Source organism: Podarcis tiliguerta (genome assembly GCF_965153285.1).
Source record: "Podarcis tiliguerta genome assembly, chromosome: 14".
NCBI classification, from domain to species: Eukaryota; Metazoa; Chordata; class Lepidosauria; order Squamata; family Lacertidae; genus Podarcis; species Podarcis tiliguerta.
This window is the reverse complement of record NC_139547.1, coordinates 40,027,213-40,048,690: the sequence shown is the minus strand read 5'-3', so window position 1 is coordinate 40,048,690 and position 21,478 is coordinate 40,027,213. Positions and strand designations below refer to the sequence as shown.

The window sequence follows — 21,478 nt, the reverse complement described above, 5'->3', positions numbered from 1 at the left end:
CAACAATGTAAATCGTAATGCCCTGCAGACTCTCCTTCTGAAAACTGGCTGCCCAGATAAATTTGTGAACACTCTTTGGCTCCTCCATGATAATATGACATCAACAATCACAGATAAAAATGACTCTCAAAGTGGACCATTCACAGTGGGATCAGGTGTTAAACAGGGTTGTGTTATCGCCCCAACTCTATTAATTATTTTCATTGCCATGATCCTACACTTTGTTGAAGGGAAACTCCCCAACGGAGTAGAAATCATATTGAACATATGGAAAGCTCTTTACTCTGAATAGGCTGAAAGCAAAGAGTCAGATTACCGTAACTTCCATCATAGAGCTTCAGTATGCTGATGACAACATAGCATGTGCACACTCAGAGGCTGACCTCCAAATCATCCTAAATATCTTCGCAAAAGCTTATGAAAAGCTTGGCCTATCACTCAACATCCAAAAAACCAAAGTGTTGCACCAACAAGCACAAAACAACCCCTCAGCAGTGCCACAAATCCAATTCAATGTGTAACGTTGGAAAGTGTCAATCACTTCTCCTACCTGGGCTTTCCACAGGGGCTGACATGATGCCGAAATCCAGTATCGCCCAATTTCTGCAAGTGTAGCTTTCTCCCGATTGAAGTACAGAGTGTTTGTGGACTGGGGCATTCACAGGGAAACCTAAATGCTTGTTTACAAAGCTATTGTACTACCAACCTTACTGTACGCTTGTGAAACATGGACCACTTATAAACGCTATCTCCAACTCCTCGAAAGATTCCATCAATGGTGTCTCTGAAAAAAAATTACACATCACTTGGGAAGACAGGTGAACTAATGCCAGTGTTCTGGAAGAAGCAAAGATCACCAGTGTCAAAGCAATAATTCTTCAACATCAACTTCATTGGACTGGTCATGTTGTTTGGATGCCTGATTATCGTCTTCCAAAGCAACTACTCTACTCTGAACTTAAAAATGGAAAGAGTAATGCTGGTAGTCAACAAAAGAGGTTTAAAGACTCTCTCAAGGCAAATCTTTAAAAATGTAGTATAAACACCAGCAATTAGCAAACACTGGCCTGCGAGCGCTCCAACTGCAGACCAGCCTTTACCAAAGGTGTCATGGACTTTGAAGACACTCAAACTCAGGAAAAGGGAGAAACGTGCTAAGAGGAAGGCATGTTTCGCAAATCCTCACCATGATTAACTCCCACCTAGAAACCTATGTCCCCACCATGGAAGGACGTGTGGATCCAGAATTGTCCTCCACAGCCACTTATGGACTCACTTTTAAAAGTGTTCATGGAAGACAATCTTACTTGACTAGAGCAATCGCCAAAGAAGACTTTAGTTCCTGAATCTCCTACACATATTGATGGTTTGCTCAGCTTAACAGATACTTTGCCAGACTGTATTTGCAGGGAGGTGTAAGCCCCTACAGTCCAAGGACAATTGGAAAGCTTTTCCCATTTTCCTTCCACCTTGCAGAGAAATATTTGAGGTCTATTTGGGAAGAGTCAAAATGGCTTCAGGATTGCTCTCCTGTACAATTTTCAGACCATGTGGTTTATATACTTATGTGCCTGCCTTGTACATTCATGAACATTTATTCTATGTCTGAGACCTCAGAATTCTGATTATCACTAGTAAGTCCGTTTCCCATACAATTTGACACTAACGGTCCATGTTTACACCTGACAGGTGTCTCCCATGTCTATATGAGGCTATAAGGCTCCTGAAGAGTCAGGTGGGTTATAATAATTGCTCTGTATAATGTTAATGGAGTCATGATTATCTTGGAAGGCGGCGCCAGTTCTGGGGGTGACTTCTAATACCTAAAACTTTCAAAAGGAAAAGGGAGAAGAGCCTCGAGCGTGAGCAACAACTCAAAACAAACGGCGGCACCACGAGGAGCTGAGGCCGCTCCCCGCCGGCCTCCCCTCACAACAATAATATCCGGCCCAGCCAGCAGCCGAGCTCGCTTCTATTGGCTCTCTCGGAGAGGGCCGGAAACAACCCGGTCAGGACTGGGCCGCGGCGGCGGCGCCTCTTCTGGGGAAGGCGGCGGAGGGCTTTGTTTGCGACGACGGCGAGAGGCCGCCCGACAGCCAGCATGGGCGAGCAGCAGCAGGATGCCGCGAGGCGGGACAGCCCCGGCTGGGGGAGCAACGGTGGGTCGAGGGCGGGACGGGGACGGCGTTGCCGGCCTCTTGGGTGTCTTACTTAGGAGAAAGTTCCGTTGAACAGCGCGGGTTTGTTTTGGTTTGTTTACTCCCGCGTAAAACAAGTGAGCAACGGCGGCGGCGGGTGTGGGCACTTTGGGGCGCCGTGGATGCGAAAGAGGTGGCAGGGAAGAGATGGGGGCTGCTCCGCGTTTGCTCCTGCTGCTTCTCAAGTGAGCCGAGTCCCCGTAGCTCACTTTTTGCAGGTTTCAACTTGTAAAGTTTGCTTTCTTGGGGAGTAAATAAATCCCACGGGGTTCTATTCCCCTGTTGACCATGCTCAGGGTAGGCCCTTTTCAATTTTCATGAATGGGCCGGAGTTAGCCGTGGGTTGCAGCCAATGCTAGCCTTTGCTCAAAACGTTAAAATAAATATGCACAACTAATTTCGGCCCTTTAATTTTCAACGGGTCGCCGCTGAGCTGAGTTCCGAGTGTGATGCAGCCCGCTGAGGTCACCTGGGCGTTGCTTCTGAGTAAACCTGCTCCGGGATCACGTTGCGACTCTGCGGAAAGCTTTTTTTTAAAAAAAAAATGCTTCCGGTTAGAACGAATTTGTGCTCTTAAAGGGGTTCAAAATCAACAAAATGTTGGGTGCCTGAGGGTTTTGTCCTTCACGTCATCGTGGAGAGGCCTGAGTGGGTACCGTCTAAAAACTAACTAGAGAAAGATTGATTTATTTGTCACTGTGTAAAAGCTCTGTTGGCTAGAAGTGCCACTTCAGATTTGTGAAATGGTTTAATTTAATAATGTGATCATTTTTAGCCGCCTCCTTTGGGGCCCATACCTAAGGCTCAGAGAGAGCTCATAATAATAAACATAACCAATGCCCTTTTAAAATGTGCTGGGGAAGGGGGATTCTTGAGTTGGTCTTTTTGTTATGTATTTTGTGTTTTTATCTTGTAAACCACCCTGAGTCCACTAGGTATAGGGCGGTATACAAATGATTAATAATAACAATAATAAATGGTATTGATAGCATTAATAGGAGTGATATTAATGTTAATTTAATAATGGGATAGCTGCTAATTTATTAGTTTAGTGATATTTAAATTAGTCCAAAACAACGGCCGTGTTCACATGGTGAACTATGGCTTACCTGGACTTGCTGGCTCCCAATGAGATTGCTCCCTGGGCTTTTCAGGTCAGTGCAATGCAGCAGGTCAGTGCAATGGCAGCCTTACTGTGTCATCTGAACTCTGCATCATGGTTGAAGTCTCTTATCGTTAATCACTATCTGTAGCCAAGGTTTTCCAATGATTACAGGTCATGGTTAAGGATGCTTACTATGTGATGCAAACCGGGCATTGTAGCACATACTGTATTTTTCGCACCATAGGGCGCATCTAGTTTTTAGACGGGGAAATCAATAAAAAAAATCTCCCCCCCCCCAGCCCCAAAGAGCAGCGTACAGGCTGCACACAACCTCTCCCTGCCGGAGGGGTTGCGCGTGGCTATGGCACAAGCCAAGGCAGCGAGAGGGATGGATCGCGCTGGCTGTTTTGGCTTCCTCTTCAGCTCCACGCAACCTCTCCCTGCCAGGAGAGGCTGCGCAGGGCTAAAGAAGCCATAGCCCCGTGCAGCCTCTCCCTGCCGGAGGGGTTGCGTGCGGCTATGGCACAAGCCAAGGCAGCCAGCGGGATGGATCCCACTCGCTGCTTTGGCTTCCTCTTTAGCCCCGTGCAGCCTCTCCCTGCCGGGAGAGGCTGCGCTGGGCTAAAGAAGCCATAGCCCCATACAGCCTCTCCCTGCCAGAGGGGTGGCGCGTGGCTATGGCACAAGCCTCCATTCGCTCCATAGGATGCACACACATTTCCCCTCAATTTTTGGAGGGGAAAAACTGCGTCCAATAGAGCGAAAAATACGGTATATTGTACATGGGAACATGGCACACTTCATTCCCAACACCACCCCTCCCTCCATGGTAGATCATCTAGTGAAGTGCAGCCCCCTGCAATTCAGGCATATGCAGCTGTCCAGCCGACCAAACCTGAAACCTTGGCATCAGCACCATGCTTTAACCAACTAAGCTTGGGAGCTACCAGTAATTTGTTAACCTTTCCTCCCTTTTCTTTTTGCAGAGGTTTTCCTTCTTGACTCACAGTATGTAGCACCAACTGTTGCCTTTCTGCAAGAGTTACCCAGTTACCAGTCTATGTTGAGGAGGAGAACTTCAGCTGGAGGATTGCGGGACTACCGCAGTTTAGCACGGACAGCTTCTGGTGAGACCAGCAGTCTCCTAGAAAGGGTTGGACCAGGAAGCCCAGGCTCTGCACAGCCGCTGAGAGAATATGCCTTAACTATTGCAGAGAAGAGAAGATTAAGGTTAGAGAGAGAAACTCTTTAAGCTGTATAGTAGTTGTGGTGGTGGGATCCATTTCTGGGTAAAAATTGCTTCTGGGAAATGGATTTTATTAATTTCTAAAATTGTTTTTAAATGGCAGTAAGTCATTTTGCCTCCACCATGCTCCTAAGCATTAGTCCATGTTCAAGGAAGTTAGGTTAAGATGACGTAAGTAAAAGAATCCAAATCTTTGTGTTAAGATGAAAAATTAATTCCAAAAGTATAACCCTCCCCCTTCAGTTTATGATATAGGCACTGGCCATTCGCAGTTCTCAGTCATGGTCCAACAGGCATGGAAATTGTAAGCTAAGGGATTTTTAACTTTATATGTTATATTGTAAACTGCTTTGGGATGCATCATGTGCAGTTGTTAGTATTTATTTTTTTAAATAATCCTGTATTTTCACCAGTTCTAAAATGAAACCCCCAATGATCTTGTCATGTTATTTCGTTTTATCTTACTAGGGAAATTCAGGTGGCTAACATAAGATACCTGTCAGGTTGGCATCAGTGGAGGCAGATAAGTAGCAAATCATGGAAAAAAATTGTAGAGGATACCAGAGAACTGTCATCTTACTTTGAACTTTGGGGACATGACATCCGCAGTATTGAGGGTATGTTCTTTATTCATTTGTATGCTGCTTGATTTTGCTCCTTATTTTCATTGTCTTTTTCACATCTTTTATTCATTTATTCGGTGGATTTATAAACTGGTTGACTGAGAAGCTCTCCACAAAGAAATTGCACAAATGAAATTGTAAATAAGACACAGCTAAAATCCACAAACAAATTAAACATAAAAATACAAAAAAACCTCTAGGTTAGATTACTGCAATGTGTTATATACTGAGGCTGCCTTTGAAACAGCAGCTTCTGCAGAACATACAACACACATACAACACACGTTTCTCTCCCGATTCCTTCCTTTTTCAGCTCTCTGCCATTACAGTAACTAACTTGGCTTAAAACAGTTACACCAAAAGTACAATGCATTTAAATAAGCCAGTTTTAAAAAGAATGCACTAAACGTTCACAGACAGACAAATCTGTCACAAGTCACCCACCCCACAACTGCAGGATGAGGCAACTGTTCAGATCTTCAGGTGATGAGCTGAGCCTTGAAAAGAAGAAGTGAGAGTAAATGTCATTGCTTCAACTTCCTCCTTTATCTCTGTGTACTTTCGAAGTGGTGGGTGGAGGGAAGATAACCAGCCACCCTCAGTGGCTGTGAGGGGCAGTGAGGGGGGCAAATGCTTGGGGAAAACAAAAGTGTCTTTGCCTGGCAAAGGAAAGATTCCAGTGATGGAGACAGACATGGCAACTTTGGAAGAGTGTTCTGCAGCTGAGCGAGCTACCACTGAAGAGGTTTAGCGTGTTGTCCAAACCTGGGATTGTGCTTAAAGTTTCTCCTGATTAACCATGATCTGTCACCAAAGCTTGTCGTTAAGGAGCAGAGATCTTGACCACAATTCCAGGTTTGGACAATATGATAAGCCAAACCTTAGGTGCTGTGCTGAGCTAAAAGGCCTGTGAAGGAACCAAGTGGTTATAATCTGCTCCTTGGGAAGCAGTACATTCACGCTAAGCCATGGTTTAGCTTAGTATTATGTGCACACTGAGACCATTCAGCTTTCTTCCACCATGGAACTTGAGGCAGGGTACTTGGGGGTCTTCTTTCAGCAAGGTGGCTGCATCATGTGCATCCACTGTTTTACATTAACAGTAAATGTGTTCATTCATAAATAAAATCTTTCTTTTCATAGGGAAGTTTGGCACTGGGATCCAGTCTTACTTTTCCTTTCTACGATTCCTCGTGATCCTGAACGTTGTGATCTTTCTCCTTGTGTTCACCTTTATCACCCTCCCTAGTGCCTTTTACAAACATGGAACGGTCAATGGCAGCTATGTTCAACTTCCCCTGAAGAGCATAGGTAACACACTCTTCCTACTAACCTGTTTTCTGTTCGCAAGTACAGACATAGCAGACGAGCATTTGGCTGCTTTCACTCCTTCTGTTCAATTAATTTTCTTTTGATCTCTTATCTACAGAGCACCACTGCACAGTTTATGTTGTCAGTGGTACCAAGGGACTTATTTACTTCTACAGTTACGTTATAGATCTGCTGACGGGTACAGTAAGTATTTGGACATATATTGCTAAATCCAAAGAAGCAGATTAAAAAACAAAAACAAAAGTGGAGGGTTTCAGTAGGAGGTAGAAAGCCCCCTCCCTCCACCTTCTGGGCAAAATGGTAAGGCTGCATTGGGCAGGGTAAATCTCTAAAGCTAAGCTCTTCAGAGTAGAGACTCTCAGGTTGTGTACACGCTGTGCAGTTAAAGTCAATTCGCCCCCCAATGTATCCTGGGAACTGTAGTTTTGTTAAGGGTGCTGGGAATTTTAGCTCGGCAAGGCGTAAACTGCCATTCTCAGGATTCTTTGGGGGGTGGGGGGGAAATGTGCTTTAAGTGTATGGTGTGTATGTAGCTTTACAGTGCCGTGCAAGCACTGGCCCATTGCTTCCTGTTCAACCAGCTTTGATCCATCGCCTTATATTTTGGCTTCCTTAGAACACATTAAACATAGTTCCCTTTGACAGGTAAAGATTTATCCCATTCAGTGCAGCCTTGCCGCTTGCTCACTCACTCGTGCAGAGCCACTGCTTGCAGGTGCCTGAAGCCTGTGCATGTATTGGTTTATTAAGTAGATACTTTTTCCGAATGCGTCCATAATGTGCATGTGACATACATTACTGAATGCAGAACTTTGCATCCTGAGAACCCCTGCTTTAATTTTAAGTTTCTTGTCCTTCTAGCTGTAGCATTGTAAAACTGGTGTACAGTGGTACCTCTGGTTACGTACTTAATTCGTTCCGGAGGTCTGTTCTTAACCTGAAACTGTTCTTAACCTGAAGCACCGCTTTAGCTAACGGGGCCTGCCGCACTGCCGGAGCACGATTTCTGTTCTCATCCTGAAGCAAAGTTCTTAACCCGAGGTACTATTTCTGGGTTAGCGGAGGCTGTAACCTGAAGCATATGTAACCTGAAGCATCTGTAACCTGAGGTACCACTGTAGTTAATTTTTACATTTAAAAAAATTACCGTATTTTTTGCTCTAGAAGACTCACTTTTTCCCTCCTAAAAAGTAAGGGGAAATGTGTGTGCGTCTTATGGAGCGAATGTAGGCTGCACAGCTATCCCAGAAGCCAGAACAGCAAAAGGGATTGCTGCTCTCACTGCGCAGCGATCCCTCTTGCTGTTCTGGCTTCTGAGATTCAGAATATTTTTTTCTTGTTTTCCTCCTCCAAAAACTAGGTGCGTCTTGTGGTCTGGTGCGTCTTATAGAGCGGAAAATACGGTACTTCAATGGAAGAGTTTTCCTCCAAAGACCTTAGGGCAGTGTATATGGTTCCTGCCTCTCTTCCCTTTATAGACAGCTGTACTGCATAGGATGGCATCCAATGAAGTAGTTTCCTTAATGCAAGGACCTCGGACTGTGCAATGGAACTTCTCCCTCCCTCTACTTGGCCTCCCCCCCCCCCCATGTTCCTCTTAAATCTCTGCTGGGGATTTCCCCAGCCCTCCAAGGAGGGCATGAGTGGAGTTTGAGGAGAGGTAGGGGAAGTTCTGTTGTGCAAATGGAAATGCTTGTGCCAGTTGAGCTACTTCATTGGATACCACCCTTTGGGACTCTTCCAGTTTATCTTGATTTACACAACTGAAGGCTTTTCCTTATAGTTAAAGAGCTTTATTGGGGGTGCAGCACCATGTGTTTTTTCAAATAGTTGCTTTTGGCACTTGGCAAAGACTCCAGAGCATGTCTGTAAACCGTTGTGTGCTTCTATGTAGTAACTTTCTTCTGTGCTAAATTCTTGCAGGGCTTTCTGGAAATGACTAGTCTCTTTTATGGCTATTACACAGTAGACACCATCTATTTGGGCCTCCTGAAATACCATGTGCCGCTTGCCTATTTGCTGACTACGCTGGGCTACCTTTCATTAAGCTTTCTCTGGATCGTGAAAAGGTAAAGTTAGCTTGAAGTGTGTGCTGCGATGGCCCATTTGGGTCTTTCCCCTGCATTTCTCTTATCTCTTCACGATCTTTTCTCCTGTCACCATGGTTAATGTTCAACATACTTTAGTTATCCTTTATTTAGTTATCCTTTATTTATGCCGCAGGCACAATTCCTTTAAAAAAAAAACCTTAGAGGGGTTTGAGGAGGTCCTTGCTCTGCCAGTCTGGTCAGGAATGTGGGCGGCCCTTCCCTCTGGAGAAGCAGCAGTGCTAAAGGCCCCAGGAGGAAGTGCCACCTGATAGGTCAGGAATTCCCTTCACTCCCACCCCAGAGACTCTCTTCCTTGATAAACTGGGCTGAAAATGATGTGGGTAGTAAAACAGGCAAGGAGCTTCCCTGTGCTGTCTAGTGGTGCCTTTTGTAGGTTTGCAAAGGTCTCTTCTGCTTGAGTTCAACAGGACTCGCTTCCTAGTGAGAGTTTGTAGAGTTGCACTCAGGGCCGGCCCACCCTTGAGACAAAATGAGGTGACTGCCTCAGGGATCAGGATCCACAGGGGCAGCTCCTGATGTGAATCTTCACTCACCCCCTACTTCTCTCGTGGTGAGGGGGGGAAACATTTTGTGGTTACTGTCAGGGGCTGGCCCTGATTGCAATCATGGCTTACTTTGTGGCAAGTAAGAGCTTTGCCTCGTGATCAGTAAATCCTTTCGTAGAAACTGGTACTGGATTGTATCACTAGAGACTGCTGGGGGGTGGGTACTGAATATTTGCTCCCCAATTTTAAAAAACCCTGCATACCTGCTTTCTCCCTGACATTCACGTATATTGGGACCCACCCTATTCTTCCGATCGTAATTCGTTAAAACTGTTTTCAGTGTTGTAGTTTTAATTGTTGTGACCCACCCTGGAACCTTGGGGTGAAGGGCGGGGAATAAATCAAATTGATAATAATTCTAGGGAGTGTTTATAGATAGGTAGATAGTCAAACATTTAGAAATATTTTGTTTTCAGCTGAAGCTATACAGTAGAGCAACAGGAAAATCATGAAATGTTTTTTGTCTGTTTCGTCCCCTAATAGTGTAATCCTATGCAGAGTTACTTTGGAGGAAATTCAAATGAATTAAGCAGCACCTAATTCTGAGTGTCCATTGGTAGGATCTGGCTGTGAATGAGTATACTCTTCCATGTATACTCATACAAATGGGAAAATCTTTAAGTTGCTAATCAAGCATTTCATTTTTCGGGGATGCTTTTTCCAGATCTGTCGATGGATTCAAACAAAGCTTGGTACGCAACGACGATCAGTTCCAGAGCTACTGCAACAAAATATTTGCAGGTTGGGATTTCTGTATTACGGATGTAAATGCTGCACGGCTCAAGCATAGCAGCTTGCACTATGAGCTTAAAGTGAGTGTATCATTCCGTCTCTCTATAATGTCCAGGCTGTGACTTGCCATTGCAAATGTATCCCAAACAGTACTACCTAAACACCAGAGGGAGGCAGCAGCAGGTCTGGGGAACTCCCAAGGTTTGCAGAATTGCAAAAAAACGGGGAAATACTTTTAGGGAGGGTAGGGGGCAAAACAGACCAGTGGAGAATGCTCAGTGACCATGGAATGCCGTCTGACTTGTGGAGGTGTGGGTGGGAAACCAGGTGTGGATGGAACAAATGAAATGGAGTGGCCAGAATCTTGAGCAGCAGAACTCTATATAGCAATTTTTTCTTGCCCGGGGCTTGTGTGTACCCCATCCCCCCCAAAACTCCATGTGCTTCATGCATTGCTATAATTCTATAATTATATGATCTATATGTCAAACTGGGCTATGTGTCATAATACACATAATATCTCAATCAAAGAGAGAGAGAAATCTAAATAAATAGCGGTGATTGAATCATAGCATAAACAACATGTAAGAAAAATTGAGAAACTACTCTTACTGTGTAAGCCTGTCTGAGCCTTCCGTGTTCAGTGGGGCTTACTCCCAGGAAAGTGGGTGTAGAATAAATAGCAATTATAGCAGAAGTGGATGAGAGGCTTCAGTAGAATGTCTCCGGCATCACATTTGGCTGCTTCGCCACCAAGAGAAGAGTTAAATGCTGTTTTTAATTCTGAATTAAAAATTGTTGTAAGCTGCCCTGGAACTTTGCTCATGAAGGGTAGGTAATATGTTTAGCAGCATTCTTTATTATTCTTATTACTAATCTGTTGTTAGCCTCCTTAGGGATCATTTGACCAAAGTTGGGGTTTAGTTTTTTTTATAAAAAAAATCATTGGTGAATGAATTTCTGTTGACAGACTGACTTGGAGGAAGAGAGACTAAGGCAGAAGGTTGCAGAAAGGACCACCAGAGAGAAAATACGCATCTATTGCTTGAGAATATTCCTAAACTGCGTTGTCCTAGCTGTTTTGTCAGCTTGCTTTTATTCTATCTATAGAGCAACAGTCTACTCACAAGAAAACATTTCCAATGTAAGTGGCATGGCAGATTTTTATAAACAAATCTCTCCAAGCAGGGCAAGCAATGGGAATAACTGTCGCCATTTCCAAGGAGTTGTAATTTCACTACAAATATGGTGCCTCCCTGGAGAATTTATCGGAATGTCCAGTTTAAACTCTGAAAAGCTGTTATTAGCAGTAGAACAGTTGTGGAGAGGAACAAAGATGCCAGAAAGGGAGGCTGATGAGCTTAGGAATTGTGCACCTTCCCACGCAAGCAAGAGGCAGACACTTTGGGGAACTTAAAAGTACATTCATGGGAGTTTTGCAGCTGGTGTCTTGTGTGCAGATACGGGGATGCTGTCAGCTAGAGAGAAGTACACAGCAGAGGGAATAGCTGACAAAACTAAAGAATCAGGGACCAAGTGTATTTCCATCTGCTGGGAAAGAAGCTGTAGTTGCTACTGTAAGATCAGGTCAGCAGGAAACAGGTCTTGACGAGTTGCAAGTTTCTATGCTCTGCCTCCATGTTTTGAGACAGTAATACTTCTGAACACCAGCTGCTGGAAGCCACAGGAGGAGAGAAGGCTCTTGTGCTTGGGTTCTGCTTGCTGGTTTCCCACGGGCATCTGCTTGGACACAATGGGTGTGAGAACAGGATGCTGGACTAGATTGGCAATTAACCCATCTTATGTTCTTATGAGTTCTGCAACTAACCAGAGAAACAACTCCTCCCTTTGCTTTTGCTTTCTTTCTCTCTATGCAGGATCACAAACCGAGATTTGACGATAACCTCATAGTACAGTACTTGCCGTCTATGGTGATTACGATGGCCAACTTTATTGCCCCATTAATTTTTTCAGTTCTCATCAAATTTGAAGACTACTCGCCAGCCTTTGAAATCCGGTTAACGCTGATGAGGTAAGTGCCTGCGCTGCTCGATTCCGTAACACAATATCGAAATGCAGTGGTACCCCGCAAGACGAATGCCTCGGAAGACGAAAAACTCGCTAGACGAAAGGGTTTTTCGTTTTCTGAGGTGCTTTGCAAGACGGATTTTCCTAAGGGCTTGCTTCGCTAGACGAAACGGCCCTGCCTCTAGTGTCATGGCGACGGTCACTGCACGCACGCTCGCTTCCCCGCTCCTCCGGCTCCCTCCCACCTTCCGGCTGACGGCTCCTCCGGCTCCCTCCGACCGTCTGGCTGATGGCCAACCTTCTGGCTGCCTCGCGCCGCTGCCCACCCCCCTCGCGCGCTCCCCTCAGCCAGCGTTGCAGCCAGAGTCGCGCTCCTGAGCCCCAACGCCCTCCAGCAGCCGCGTCGCATGGTGGCCACAACGCGCGGGTGAGTCTGAGGTACTGGCTGCGGCAGCTGTCCTGCTTCTCCCCCCCCCCCCACCGCCGTTGTTAGTGTTTAAATGCAGTGGTGCTTCGCAAGACGAAAAACCTCGCACAACGAAAAAACTCGCGGAACAAATTAATTTCGTCTTGCGAGGCACCACTGTAGAACCTTTTCCCAACTCTATGCACCTGCCGCCACCTATTCTGGTGTTCTTAGGTCTGGTAGCGCCTTGTGGCTGGTTGGGCTTCTCTAATTGTGTGTTGCCAAATGGTCACTCTTTGTGCTTCTAGGTTCATAGCTGCTTCCAAAACTGAGTTGGGTGACCAAGCATCATGCCACACCCTGATGACAACTTGCAGGAATAGAGTTATCTCTGCTGCTCTGGGCAAGTGAGAGAGCAGAACACTTTGGCATGTTGACTCCTCACTTCTAAGAGATCATGGCAGCAGCTTTAAAACCATGGATTGGCTGTGGGGAAAGGAAGAGAGGTGGATCAAGGGCCCAGTAGGAGGGGAGATTCTACGAGATTCCATCATGGATTGAAACTGATGAAATGGGAGGGAGGGATCCGTCCCTAAGCATTCTGTGCAGAATCACCTTAGCCAGTTGGCTCCCTCTCCTTGACCTTTTGCATTAGAATGCCTAAAGCTGCATATTTTAACTCATGGATATCTTTTGCTTTTTTGTAATCAAGCCCCTGGTATTGCAAAATCCCCAAAGTATAAAAATTGGACAATTCATTGGTGTGTTCCTTCCATTTTGTTTTGAAGGTGTGTCTTTGTGAGGCTGGCCAACATTGGTGTTCTCTTGTTCTCACTGTGGACTCGAATCAGGTCCTGTACTAATGCAAAATGCATGGCCTGTGGATACAACTATCAGCTCTACCCTGTAAGTAGATATACATGTGAACTAAAATTGAGACGTGTGAAACAAGGTCTCCCTTTCCATTGACTGTCCTTAAACCCCTCTTGGAACCAAAGGAACCCTGACAGAAACTGCTCACCAAAGTGAAAAGCTTTACAGCTGTACTTGCCCACATTCGGTTTCCAGTAGCTTTGTGAATTTTGTTTTAGTGAGATGACAATGCAGTGGTGTTTTATGATAATCTTAAAACATAATAATCGGCTGAATTTATTTTGATAAACCCTTTTCTTTTCCTTTCAGTGCTGGGAATCTCGAGTTGGCCAGGAAATGTATAAGCTGATGATCTTTGACTTCATCATAATATTTGCTATTACAGTCTTTATTGACTTTCCAAGAAAGTGAGTATAAACTTCAGTGAAGAGGTATTTCCTTTCTTTACAGTTGAACCACAATTTAAGACCGAAAGTAACCACTTTCAGTTTTGTTTTGTTTTAAAAAAATGCTGTTTCCTGTAATGTCTAAACTTGGGTATCTGTAGTTTGTGAGAAATGCTGTGCTAGCAAGAAAAGCCAGAATCATAACAGTCACTTCAGGTCCTTGCTTGTCGTGAAACCATTGCTACTTTAAGCAAACCACGGTTGCCTGAGTTTGAACATCACAGGGAATTGCAGTTAGTGGATACCTCTAATCTCCTGGTGGGCATGAAAGAAGGGGAGGGGTCTGGGAACCATAGGCTCCCAAGGCTTTACTGCATCTCATTTGTAGAGGAACCATGGTTTCCTGTTCTGCCTAACTTCGTCCAAAATACTTAAGCGTCCCCTTGTGAATCCTTTATTAAAAGATGAAGTACAAAAGTAAGAGATTTTTGAAAATATTAAGCGGTATTTAAGCAAATAACTGAGCCACAAACCATAGATAAAACCTTGGTTAGTTTGGATGGAGCTAAACCACGAGCCTCAGTTTGGCTGACATGCTATGCTAAACCCTGGCTTAGCTCAGGAGGAGGAGTAATGGGACCATGAACTTCACTCTTGGAACTTGCACGTTCATGCTAAGTGTGTATGAACTTGGGACAATATTGGGGGGGGGGCAGCCTCAAATCTCATCATGGCAATAAGGGTGCCACGGGTTAGGTTCAAGAGCATCCTCAGAAATAATTTTTCATTTGTTTCCAATCTGGCAACATTTGCTCAACCCCACATTTCTGCACCATGCACTACCTGGCTAGCTACGAATGCAGTTATGTTTCTGATATTTTATTTCTATAAATGATGAAAAGGTTCGTTTAGTTTTATTGCTGGACTGTAAAGCTTTTTTATTACTGTTCCTAGGTTGATGGTTACCTATTGCTCATATAAGGCCTTCCGGTGGTGTGGTCTGCAGGAGTTTGCCATCCCTGACAACGTACTGGAAATTGTTTACGGGCAAACTATCTGTTGGATTGGGACTTTCTATTGTCCTCTTCTCCCTGCCATCGCAGCAGTAAAATATTTTGTCGTCTTTTACATTAAAAAGGTACCTGGTCTTTTTAATGTTGACTGTTGCCTAGGTGCATCTGTAACTACAGTTTTAAAAATTTCCATCCTGCACCGGACTTGTAAAGGGAGGAGTTGCAGAACAACAATTTTTGCTCTTGTGCAAATTCCTTACTTGTTTCTCTTCAGTCAGGTACAGAGGGAGGTGGAGCTTGTGGCCCTTTGCATGTTAATTGTATTACAATTTGAATTCTGTGCAGTACAATAAAATACAACAGAAGAAAGAAAATGCAATTAAAAAGCATACGGCATCTAGCGCAGTGCATTGCAATGACCACATTGAGGCTGTCAGAAATTTTAAGTCTGGGGAAAGATGTCTGGGGACCACAGGAATAGAGGTTAGAATAGGAATCCACAACTGGACGTTGCTGGGTAAAGTCTGGCCCTTCAGGGTTAGGCCTGAGCCTCACTTGCTAGCCCAGATAGGTGAACCAGCAAGAAGGTGCTGGTTCAAATGACATTGGGAGTTACTGGCAGGTGATTGGTGTGTGTGTGTGTGGCCTTCCTGCTTCTTTTCTCAAAGTGCCTCCCTGCTATGCAAAACTAGTTCCTCTCCAGGAGCCCAAACTCCTGGCACCTGGGCTGAGCTCTTCTCTTCTCTCCAGATTAGTCTAATGCATACATGCAAGCCTTCAACGCGGCCCTTCAGAGCGTCCAGCTCCAACTTTTTCTTCCTGGTGGTGCTCTTGATTGGCCTCATTCTAGCTTTCATTCCATTGGGACTCAGCATGACGCAGTAAGTAGTCCTTTTAATACAGCTTTGCCTCTCTGTTACTGTGTAGCTGGGAGGGGAAATGGGCTTCGCCTGGGTCTACCCAAGTCCACTTATGTGCCAATGTTCAAAATCATAAGTTGCGATGACAGCTTATTTCACTGTAGAAATGGTCAGGGGAAAGTACACGCGAGCTAAAAAGCCTTGGAAAATAAAAAGGAATTTTCCTAGTGCTTAACAAACATTTTTATAGGTGTCATATAAGCCTTTCTGGGGCGTGGGAGAGTTTCCCAAGCAGAAAGGCTCTCCCCTGTCTCATTTCAGAGTGTGGGGGCACACCTGCCTTCTGAATGGGGGCTCCTGCTATCAGAGGACACTGGAGTAGGGCTTCATATGAATCAACCTAGACCCCTCTATCATCATTTCCATGTGCCCCCCTCTATGGGAGGTCAGGAGGATGGCAACATAAGAATGGGCCTTCTCAGTGGTGGCTCCCAGGGAGGCTCACCTGGTGCCATCATTAATTTCCTTAAGTCACCAGGCAAAAGCATTCCTTTTCTGACAGGCCTTTTGCTTTTAATTATTTGTGGCCTTCTTCAGCGGGTGGGATGTTTTAGTTCTGCCTTTTAAAAATATGATCAAGTTTTATATTTTATTGTTTTAGTTTCATGCTGGTTTTAATGTATCCGTTACTTCGTCATTATTGTAAGACATTTTGAGTTACTTTTGCATTAAAAAATGACTAATAAGCTTAGTTAATAGTAATTTTCTTGCCCATGCTTCCTTCCTTCCCCGCTTAAACAGCATTCCCTCCTCAAAAGCGTGTGGGCCTTTTGTGAATGTTAACCGTTCGTGGGATGTCATAGAACATACGGGGCATCATTTTCCACCAGTATTGCAGAAGGTTCTGAATGGCATTGTATCGGAAGCATTTGCAGTGCCTTTCTTTATGGTTGTCTGGTAAGCACTGGCCAGGCTGGCCTTGATCTCTTCCATGTTGTTCTTCGGTGTTGTCTGGGGTCAATAGAAAAATGTTCACAGCTATTGGATCATGTTCCAATATAAATGTACCAGATTATTTTTGTGGGGGGGCGGGGATGCTGAGCACTGCTATGCAGAAGCAACCATTGGATATTTAGTTGAAACAGTTCATACTGCTGGTGTTTCTGCAAGTATGATATCCATATGATATTGTAAAAATAGAAAAAGATCTACTGTATCTTAATAATGTGTCCAGCTGCCACCCTTTCCCCCTCTAACTGACAATCGCTTAGCACTATATAGAGCAGTGTTTTTGTAGCTGGTATTCTTACATTGTGCATGATACCGCAGTTGTGTGCTGGAAGCACTATTTTATTAATGTCACTGCTGTTCCTTTGTTTATTTAAAGGATTTTTGCCCTGCTCTTCAGCGGCAAAGGCTCCGAGAGCAGCTTATAGTTCAATAAAAAAAAAAAAGGCCATTCCTCTTCTCAAGCTTAGAATACTGGTCCCTTGTTTAGCTTCAGTTGCTGAGGTCACCATTGGCAGGCATCTGCTGTGGAGAAAGCAGCGTGGACAGTGTTGCAGCCTTTGCTAGGGTTGAGTGTCCCATGTACGTTTGTAGCTGCCCTGTACTGGGAGGCCACCGGGCTGACTGGCCCTGTACTGGGAAGGACTAGCTTGGGCAAAAGACTCCTTAGGTTAGGGTTTTCTAAGCAGGGACTAGATAAGGATGCAGTAGCCATGGATTCCCTACATTGGTTGGGAGTTGGACACGGAGCAATGGATCCAAACTACAAGAAAGAAGATTCCACCTAAACATTAGGAAGAACTTCCTGACAGTAAGAGCTGTTCGACAGTGGAATTTGCTGCCAAGGAGTGTGGTGGAGTCTCCTTCTTTGGAGGTCTTTAAGCAGAGGCTGGACAACCATATGTCAGGAGTGCTCTGATGGTGTTTCCTGCTTGGCAGGAGGTTGGACTCGATGGCCCTTGTGGCCTCTTCCAACTCTATGATTCTATGATTCTAAAAGACCTTTTGAGATCCTTTCCAACTCTGATTCTGTTGTTGAGTTTGATTGACATCAGACCTCCAAGGCCTCCAGCACTGGTCCCCTTTCCCACCCCTGCTGCCTTTTAGATCCTTACATGCAGCCCCAATTATAGCAGTCTTTTGACACAGCAGTGCCTCTCTTCTCGTGGATTTCATTGTTCAAATACTAAGAAGAATGTAGTTGATGTAGGGCTCACGCCTTGGATGCAGATGGTCCCAGGTTCAGTCCTTGGTATCTCCAGTTCAAAAGGTTGGGTGGCAGCTGGCAGGAAAGACCCCCTGCATGAAGGCCTGGAGAGCAGCTGCCAAGTCAAAGACGACAACACTGAGTTAGATGGGCAAAGAGCTTGAGCTCGTATAGGGCAGCTTCCTGTATAAATGCAGAAAAAGGTCATTGGTTAGTTAATATGTTTATGGCCCTAAACATCCACGATAAACATTAAATTGCTATTGGAGACAGATTACTGGGCTCGAGGAACTCTTCATCTGTCTTGTTGAAGTTGTTCCTGCATTTGGTAGCTTGGGAATCCTTACTATTATTTCATATGTATCTCAATATTCTGGATGCTGTTTTACAAAACTTGGGCCTGCATCGGTATTAAACTGCCCTGATGTTTGTGTTTCTCCCTTGTTTTACAGCCTTATTATGTTTTATTTCATTGCCTTGGCTGGAGCACATAAACGAGTTGTCAATCAACTCAGGGAACAATTAGTTATGGTAAGTTTAAATCAGTCCTTCATCTCCCCTCCCCAAATACTGCATGCACAAGTTGTCCTGACAGTCCAATGTATGATGAGAGCCATCTTTTTTTTTTTAACCTGCTAAATATTTGTTGTGGGATCATAGGACATGATGTCAAATTAATACCTTGGACAGATTACTCACATGGGATGTCAACCAAGGCCGTTGCTTTGTGTAATTAACTCCTAGGCCCCACTGTCATTCAGTGAACTCTGCAAGAGTTTGGCAGGGTTGCTTTTTCCCCCTGTGTGTTTTACATATTTTGCCTCTTTAAAATGGTGCACCCTGTTTTTGTTTTAGCTTTAGTCTTGATGGCTAGAAATACATTTCTGGGCTTCAGAGAGCGCTACAAGCTGCAACCCATGGAGTCCAAGGCTTACACCAGCCTTTGCCAACCTGGTGCCCTCCAGATGTTGGACTACAACTCCCACTAGCTGCCCTGGTGGGAGCTGATAGGAGCTGTAGTCCCAGCATTTGGAGGGCAGCAGGCTGGATTAGCCTGTGGCATTATTATGGCGCAAGTACCTGAGCACAGTCTTCTCTGGGCTTCAGTAAGGCAGGAAATCATAATGAATGGAGTAGAAACTGAAGTCTGGCCACACTCTAAGGAGTAACAGGCTGAAGAGTGGCAACAGGAATTTTGAGGGAAGTGGAAGGTTGTCCTTGACCAACTGACCTCCAGGAAGATGTCACCCAAAGTTTCTGCCAGTTTGCATGTTGCAGAGTAAAGGGCTGCAGTACACAGTTTTTAAAAAAATGAAAATAGATGCATGCATTTCTTTATTCAGAACCAACTGCTGTTCAGTCACTGTGCTTTTGCTTAGGTTAAGGGTAGGGATGTTCTTGGATGCCAGCTCCCATTGGCCCCAGCCAGCATGATCAATGGCATGGGTAGGCAAACTAAGGCCCGGGGGCCGGATCCAGCCCAATCACCTTCTAAATCCGGCCCACAGACGGTCCAGGAATCAGCGTGTTTTTACATGAGTAGAATGTGTCCTTTTATTTAAAATGCATCTCTGGGTTATTTGTGGGGCCTGCCTGGTGTTTTTACATGAACAGAATGTGTCCTTTTATTTAAAATGCATCTCTGGGTTATTTGTGGGGCTTGGGAATTCGTTCATTCCCCCCCCCCCCCAAAAAAAAATATATAGTCCGGCTCCCCACAAGGTCTGGACTAGCCCCCTGCTGAAAAGGTTTGCTGACCCCTGATCAGTGGTCAGGGATGATGAGTTCAGTAATATTTGGAGAGGCCATAGGCTCCCCACTCTGGTTTAGATCTTGCTTGGTAGAGGACTTGCACTTTATATTGAAGAACTTTAAATACTCTGTTTATTGTATTCCCCACCCCACCACCCAATTTCTGCCTTAGGAGAGTCGTGACAAGCTCTTCCTGATCAGGAAGCTAACTGAAGCTCAGAGACTTAGCTGAGGTGCTTTTTCATGCCTGCTGCCTTTGGAGTCGTTTTTTGGGAGCTGCTGTTTAGGGGATGCTAAAAAGAGAAGAAATCTAGTGCCTTGAGCCAAGTGACTTGGAACTTCATCCTTGGACCAGTTTAACTTGCAGTAGATGTGGGCCTCCTGCAGCTGTTCCAATATCTGTGTCCGGATACGGGGCTGGTGTGCTTAATTGAGTTGTTGATCAACTCAGGGAGCCATTTATCATGTTGACCTGTTAGGCTTTTCATTGAGCATGCACCCCGTTTATACAGGATTTCTGTATTTCTGTTTGTGCAGAATTGACTCTTAAAAATCATGCTCAGAATCTCTACCATTGTAGAGGTCTTTGTGAGGTTGTATCTTTATTTTCAATGTTTACACTTTAAGCCTCTGTTTTTCATGGGTGTTTTAAAACTATTGTGAACTGCCTTCCCTGTCCTGACCAGGAAGCTCTTTGTAAAGGGTTCTCAGTGTTGTTTTCAATGCCATTCCTTTTTTTATTAAAAAAATAATCAACTTTTATTTATCAGTTTTACTTAATAACATGTAAGTACATCATTCCTGATGGTGACTGCCTGGGTCTGTGCTGGTTCAGTCATATAGCAGAGTGTATGCAGTGAAATGTAGTCCTTCTAGTCTTCTTTGATGGAGAGGCTTGGTTGATTACCTGTCCAGAACTTGCTTTGTGCTTGAGGAAGGGAAGATACATTACCTGTCTTCAAGTACAACCCCCCCCCCAAAAAAAAAATGTTAGGGCGGTTATCTCTGCTGCCCCAAATCTTCCTGAAGACTTGGCTGGGTATAAACTAGGCATGTATTGTGCTTCAACCCAGAATCTGACTTCTGTTGATTTACTCTGCCAGATGGTTGAATTTTGCATTCTAGATAAGAACGGCTTTATGCTGAAGCCTATAGACATGCCCCAAATATATACTTTCTTTTGTTTTAATTGCTGCTTTAGGAGAGCTGTGACAAACTCTTCCTAATCAAAAAGCCAATGGAACCTCAGAGGCATAGCTGTGAAGCCCTGCCCATAGGTGCCCATGGTTCATGCGGTCCATGGCCATCTATAGAAACCACTTAAATCCAGGGTTGGAAAGTTGTGGTCCTCCAGATGCTGTTAAGACTACAGCTCCCTGGCTGTTGGTCTTGCTGCGTGGGGCTGATGGGAATTGGAGTCCAACATCTGGAAGGCCACAGGTTCCTTACTCCTTCTGTATTCACTGGGTATAAATATAAGCGGCAGGGGACAGGAAAATGCTGATAGCATTATGCTTCAAAACAAACGTGTAGATGCTCAAGTCATTAAGTTAAAACAAAAAAGATTTTTTGGAATGAGATGGGGGTGGAAGAAAGGACGTATTGAGGTAGGTTTGTAACTATATAGTTACTCAGAATCCTCAGAAACCTTGGTTTTTCAAATTGTAGGAGGGTCAGACTATCAGGTAACAGCCAGATCCTTGGCTGGAGTTAATTGCTGTGTTGAAATAGAAGCCAAGGGTTTGCTCATCTTTGGCCCTTATTAAGTAGCCATGTTTTCTCACTCTATTTCCATTTTGGGTAAGCATTAATTGTTGCATTAAATGGCACACTTCAGAGGTACTTAAAAACAAACAAAGAAATAATATAAAAATGGTAATGTATATATTAATTAATGCTAATAAATATATTGCAGCTGCTTTATGGAGTGTTGGCTTTTATTTCTCTTTAACTACATTATTCAGCTTTGTCAAATCATATTACCCAAGGGTCAAGCTTTCAGCACAACATTAAAGCAACAACAGTTGAACACTTCAAAATCATGTTTGCAAAA

At 44.5% G+C, this 21,478-nt stretch overlaps 2 protein-coding genes across 6 annotated transcripts in view; one reads left to right on the top strand and one right to left on the bottom strand.

The window, feature by feature from the left end:
* TMC5 (transmembrane channel like 5) overlaps positions 1-2,127 on the bottom strand; it is a 47,203-nt gene extending 45,076 nt beyond the window's left edge. Inside the window, exons 1-2 of the mRNA XM_083413472.1 lie at positions 1,824-2,127; positions 707-784 (exon numbers count right to left, since the gene is read on the bottom strand). The gene's annotated coding sequence lies outside the window, so the exon portion shown is untranslated. The remainder of the gene's footprint in view (positions 1-706; positions 785-1,823) is intronic.
* Positions 1,651-21,344, top strand: TMC7 (transmembrane channel like 7). 5 transcript variants are annotated; one of them, XM_083413490.1, is made up of 16 exons: positions 1,651-1,735; positions 4,290-4,533; positions 5,018-5,166; positions 6,316-6,483; positions 6,602-6,687; positions 8,428-8,573; positions 9,825-9,972; positions 10,863-11,036; positions 11,770-11,924; positions 13,115-13,232; positions 13,509-13,606; positions 14,540-14,723; positions 15,349-15,479; positions 16,260-16,415; positions 18,126-18,204; positions 19,598-21,344. In XM_083413490.1, exons 2-16 carry the CDS (start codon positions 4,364-4,366, stop codon positions 19,655-19,657), a joined length of 2,022 nt encoding a protein of 673 aa, XP_083269616.1. In that variant the 5' UTR covers positions 1,651-1,735; positions 4,290-4,363; the 3' UTR covers positions 19,658-21,344. The 5 variants fall into 5 exon arrangements, with proteins under 5 accessions (XP_083269616.1, XP_083269615.1, XP_083269617.1 ...); XM_083413489.1 differs by lacking the exon at positions 1,651-1,735 and adding an exon at positions 2,003-2,159; XM_083413491.1 differs by lacking the exon at positions 1,651-1,735 and adding an exon at positions 2,206-2,275.
* The last annotated feature ends 134 nt before the right edge of the window (positions 21,345-21,478 follow it).

Excerpts from the sequence above, each read along its gene's own strand:
- TMC7 (XM_083413488.1), top strand. The coding sequence starts at position 2,648 with ATGCAGCCCGCTGAGGTCACCTGGGCGTTGCTTCTGAGTAAACCTGCT. Across the intron at positions 4,534-5,017 it reads GCAGAGAAGAGAAGATTAAG|GGAAATTCAGGTGGCTAACA; the intron begins GTTAGAGAGAGA and ends TTATCTTACTAG. Across the intron at positions 11,037-11,769 it reads CACAAGAAAACATTTCCAAT|GATCACAAACCGAGATTTGA; the intron begins GTAAGTGGCATG and ends CTCTCTATGCAG.